At 45.2% G+C, this 5,252-nt stretch overlaps 1 protein-coding gene across 1 annotated transcript; it reads left to right on the top strand.

The window, feature by feature from the left end:
• Positions 1-3,780: 3,780 nt before the first annotated feature.
• LOC138297019 (uncharacterized protein F54H12.2-like) lies at positions 3,781-4,893 on the top strand. Its single transcript, XM_069236537.1, has one exon. The coding sequence runs from the start codon at positions 3,781-3,783 to the stop codon at positions 4,891-4,893; it is 1,113 nt and encodes a 370-aa protein (XP_069092638.1).
• The last annotated feature ends 359 nt before the right edge of the window (positions 4,894-5,252 follow it).

The raw sequence follows: 5,252 nt of genomic DNA, 5'->3' as shown, positions 1-5,252 counted from the left end.
CAGCTGAGAAAGCCTTGGCTGAAAATAAACTGTTGTTGGCTCATGAACTGAGTCTCAAGGAGCTGGATCTTAAGGCGAAGCAGTCTGGGTCCAGCAGTAACGGTGGCAGCATACAGGCAGGACCTGCTAGGGAAAAAGGGTTTGTATACCCAAAAATGTGGTGCCCAGTTTTGTGGTGGGAGATGACATAGATAAATGGCTAGCTGCTAATGAAGTTGCACTAAGGGCTCATGAGGTTCCTGAAGGGCAATGGGGTACAGCTATGTGGAGTTATGTGCCAACAACTGGGAGGTACACACTTCTCACATTGGACCCAAAGGATCAAAACACACACCCCCTTATGAAAGCCATTTTACTTGCCAAGTTTGGGCTGACCACTGAGAAATACCATCAGAGGTTCAGGGACAGCACCAAACAGTCCACACAAACATGGGTAGATTTCTTTGACTTTTCCAGTAAGGCACTGAATGGATGGGTGTGGGGCTGCAAAGTAGATGATTACACAGGATTGTATAATGTGATTCTGAGAGAGCATATGCCCAGTATTTGTTTTCCAGAGTTGCGCCAGCATCTAGTAGACAGCAAGCTGACTGATCTGAAGAGGACTGCTGCCTTGCTGTTGCCCTGCTGTCTTTCTGCTCTCTTGCTTTGCTGCAAAAGTGCTCTCCAAGGGCTTGGCCGCCTGCCAAGAACAACGCACAGCCTGCTTGCGGTGAAAAATTCACTGCACGCCGAGGCGGGAACGACGCAGCCCGACTTCACGACAGAAGATCAACACAGCACCAGCTACGCGACCGGAACTTCAACACGGCCCTACTGGATCGACGCAAGCTGACTCAGAACGACGCCGCCCAACTTCCTGAGAGGAATCGACGCAGCACCTGCCGTGCGGAAGAAAATTCCATGCATCGCCTACTGGAATAGATGCAGCCCCTGTGACTTCGCTCTGCAAGCCCAGGATTCCACGCATCGTCCCAGGGGTGTCTGAAAACCCCGTAAGCCGAAGAGGATCCAAGTCCGTGCAGCGGAAATCGACGCAGCGTCTTCCCCGCATGATAAATAACAACGCAAGTCTGCGTGCGAAGGGGCAAAACCGATGCACACCCACCGTTTTTTCCACGCATCTCCTCTGAGGCCCCTTGCGAGGATTTTTCAACGCAAACCAGGTACTTTGCCCTGCAAGAGAGACTTGTTGTTTCTATGAGAACTTAGGACACTTTTTATTGCTTTCACAGCAATATTTTAACTATAAGACACTTGATATCACTTTCAATGATATCCCTACATTTGCTTATTTCATCTTTAATCGTTTTGACCTGCATTTATGCAGATAAATATAATATGTTTTTCTAAACAATGTGTGGTATATTTTTGTGGTGTTATATTGTGGTATTGTATGATTTATTGCACAAATATTTTACACATTGCCTTCTAAGTTAAGCCTGACTGCTCAGTGGCAAGCTACCAGAGGGTGGGCACAGGATAATTTGGATTTTGATTGACTTACCCTGACTAGAGTGAGGGTCCATGTTTGGACAGGGGGTAACCTGACTGTCAACCAATGACCCCATTTCTAACATTAACAATCATAGATGTATTGTCCAAATATGCCTATGCAGAAAAGTGGTACCAGCGTCACTGCCACCTTTAAAGTCATCTTCGCGAGAGGTCGAGTACCTCAAAAACTACAAACAGACGCCGGAAAATAATTTTTAAACAAACCTTTTCAGAAATTATTAAAGCACCATGCTGTTCAGCATTTTGTAATGCACACCAAGGTAAAAGCGGTGGCTGTAGAGCGTTTAAACAGAACTTTAAAATCAAAGATGTGGCGGTATTTCAAAGCCAACAACACCGACAGATAGGTGGATGTTCTACAGGCTTTTGTAGATGTTTATAATGCCAGTTATCATAGAACCATCAAAATGTCTCCCGTGGAGGTAACGGCTGATAATTCGTTAATGGTGTGGAGCACTGTGCACAGGAGTCCTCTTGCGGCAAAGGTCAGGAAACCTGTTTTAAAAGAAGGGGATCATGTCAGGGTTTCAAAGTTGAAGGGTGTCTTCACCAAGGGCTACCAACAGACATTTAGCAATGAGATACTTATAGTGGAAAGTGCAGAGTTTAAAGAAGGAGTATATATTTACAAGTTGAAGGACTACGATGGGGAAGAGGTAAAGGGTGTCTTTTACAATGAAGAGTTACAAAAAGTGCCCTACGATCAGAACAGGGTGTACAGGGTTGAAAAGGTTCTGAAAAGGAAAGGGAGCAGAGCTAAAAGACAAGGGCTGGTCAAATGGCGGGGTGGCCTGATAAATTTAACAGTTGGGCTTTGGACAGCTCGCTGTACGGAGTGTGAGGTCACGCTGTAAGCATCGAGATGGAGACCTCACCTTTTTATATTACGCTGCCGTCCCACGCCTCGAAGGACATGTTCCCCGACATCAGATTTCTAATTATATGGTGAAACTGGCTAAACCGGTGGACCTGAAAGGGTCCTTGGAGGTGGCCCTAATGGAGATACAGTACCCTAGAACGTGGAATACATTTACAAAGCACAATGCTAAATTTAATATAAAGCGTGAGCAGGATCCTTTGAGCATCCACGCAGGATTTCCTCATGACTATTACCCAACTGTTACCTCTATGGTCGACGCCATCAACAAATCTATTGGCAACATAGAAACGTATACGAACATTCATCTAGTGGCGGATAACGTTAGAAGAAAAGTGTTTCTTAAAGCCCCGGAGCCCAGTACAGTGTTTAACTGTACCGGTAAATTACAAAGGGTTTTAGGGACCGTACAACATGTGAAAAGACAGGTGGATCCAGACCTTATGTGTCCCGATTTTAACAGCAGATTTTATAGCGACATCGTAGAACCTCCGAGGGTAGGGGATAGTTATTCGCCGTTGTTGAGATGTGTCCCAGTCATTGGAGAAAATAACACAATGGTTAATATACAACATCACAAACTCGACTACATGGCAATTTCCCCCCAAAAAACATTTTGGCACTATAACCGTCATGGTCTACGACGATCAGTCAGAGCCGGTGGCCCTTAAATACGGGAAAGTTATTGTTAACCTTCATTTAAGGCTGCGTCACAACGGTAACTATTAGGCATTTACGATGGTCATCGTGAAAACATACGGGTATCCCTCTATGTACAGGGACTATTATAGACTTCAGGCCAGCTATGAACGTCCACCGCCCTACTTTCAAGGGGCCCCTGTTATGTATGGGGCTGGATTGGGGGGTTTCTTTCGGAGTTTGTTTAGAAGAGCCATGCCTTTCTTGAGAAGAGGGTACGAAATTGCAAAACCGCACGTTAAAGCAGTATCTATGAACATAGCCCATGACGTTGTGGGCTCTGTAACATCTTCTGTCGCCGAGCGCATGAACAAAAAGCTCCATGAAGGAGCTGGGTTTATGTACAAGGCGCGTGCGGGTGTTAAAAGGAAATGAAGGGCAACGAGGAGCAGGGGTCCTCCAATGCCCTATAAAAAATTGAGAACTTCTTCAAAACGACCATACAAAAGAAGAGTCGTGAGATGGAAGAGATCTACCAAGAAGAAGAAAACACTCTTTAGTGCAAATACTTTTAAAACTAGCTATCATGGCCTTCGTACACTGCACCTCTGGTGACTGCGCCAAATCTGAGCTAGATTTGTTTTCTCTAAAACCCACACAGACCAGTATCAAGAACAGTTTTTTCATGGAAGTATCGCCTCTAGCCGCTGGCGCCGATAGAGTTTTATGTATCGGGGTCCACGGATATGTATTTGGATCTCAACAATACTCTGCTGCACCTCGTCTTCAAAATAACAGAAGCGAACTGCGCCAACATGGAAGCCGATGCTAAAGTGGCGCTGATCGCCTACCCCGTCGCAACCATGTTTAATCAGGTGGACAGTAACCTGGGCGATCGACTCGTCACACAAAGTGATAACATGTACGCCTATATGGCCTACATTGAGAGTATTCTAAATTACAGTCGTGAAGCCCTGGACACACAGCTTTCAGTGGGGCTCTTCTACAAAGATACTCATGCGCATTTTGAGGACACGGCGTTGGACGGGGGCAATGATGGTTTTAAAAAAAGAGCCAGCTTCGCTGCCGACAGTCGACTGTTTGACCTCCTGGGGCGCATATATTCAGAACTTTTCTTCCAAGATAAACTTCTAGTCAACGGTATCGATCTTAAGATCAAACTCAACAGCAACAAGGATGCGTTCTGTCTCATCAGCGGCGATGTGGAACAGTATAATCTGGTTATATGGTCCGCAAGCCTGTTTGTAAAGAGAGTGAAAGTGTCACCGAGCGTGAGACTGGTCCACACCAAAGCTTTACAACTATTGAACGCCAAGTACGCCATTGAAAGAGTTGCTCTGAGGATATTCAGCATCCCCGTCGGTACTAGATTAACGCAACAGCAAAATCTATTTCTGGGGCAACTCCCGAAACTCATCATCATAGGGTTTGTGGACAATACAGCTTTTAGCGGTCTCTATACCTCTAACCATTTCAACTCCAAGCACTACAACATCAACTACGCCGCTTTGGTCCACAAGGGAGCTGTTATTCCTGCAAAATCGTTCATCTCGAGTTTTGGAACATCCAATTTTGACTGGGAATATCTCGGTCTGGTTGCAATGACGGGGAAGCACCTGTGTGACTCAGGAGTGATTGTTTCCATAGAGGAGTATGGGCCCGGCTACATGCTGTTTGCGTTCGACCTGACTCCTGACATGGAAGACTCTGACCACTATAACTTGATCAAAAATGGAAATCTAAAAGCTGAAATACACTTTACACAGGCGCTGGCTACCAACGTGAACATGATTGTATTCTCTGTATTCGACAACGTCATCCAAGTCAATCACGCCTGAGAGATTATGTTTGACTATCATTAGAAGACTGTAAAATAGGCACTGTGCAGATACGTGACTTTTTAAGTAGGCATAAATACGCTAAGAAATACTTTTTTAGTCGTATTTCCTAGCGACGGGCTACCGGAGGAGATAGGCCCAGAAAGACTCCGCACACTCGTCTTTAACACCGATCCGCATTACAAGGGTGGTACACATTGGGTTGCCATGTTTCTGGATGTCGACAGGGTTATAGTGTTTGACAGTTTAGCGGAGTTCCCAGAGCATAACATTTATAAAAAAACGATATTCAAATATGTAAAAAAAAATCACCCATGGTCGAGTATAACAAAATGCGTTTACAGGATTCTCTAGCCATC

The sequence above is a fragment of the Pleurodeles waltl genome, chromosome 5, assembly GCF_031143425.1.
Source record: "Pleurodeles waltl isolate 20211129_DDA chromosome 5, aPleWal1.hap1.20221129, whole genome shotgun sequence".
In the NCBI taxonomy this organism is placed as follows: domain Eukaryota; kingdom Metazoa; phylum Chordata; class Amphibia; order Caudata; family Salamandridae; genus Pleurodeles; species Pleurodeles waltl.
Note: the sequence above shows the minus strand (reverse complement) of the source record. Positions and strands in the feature narration are given on the sequence as shown.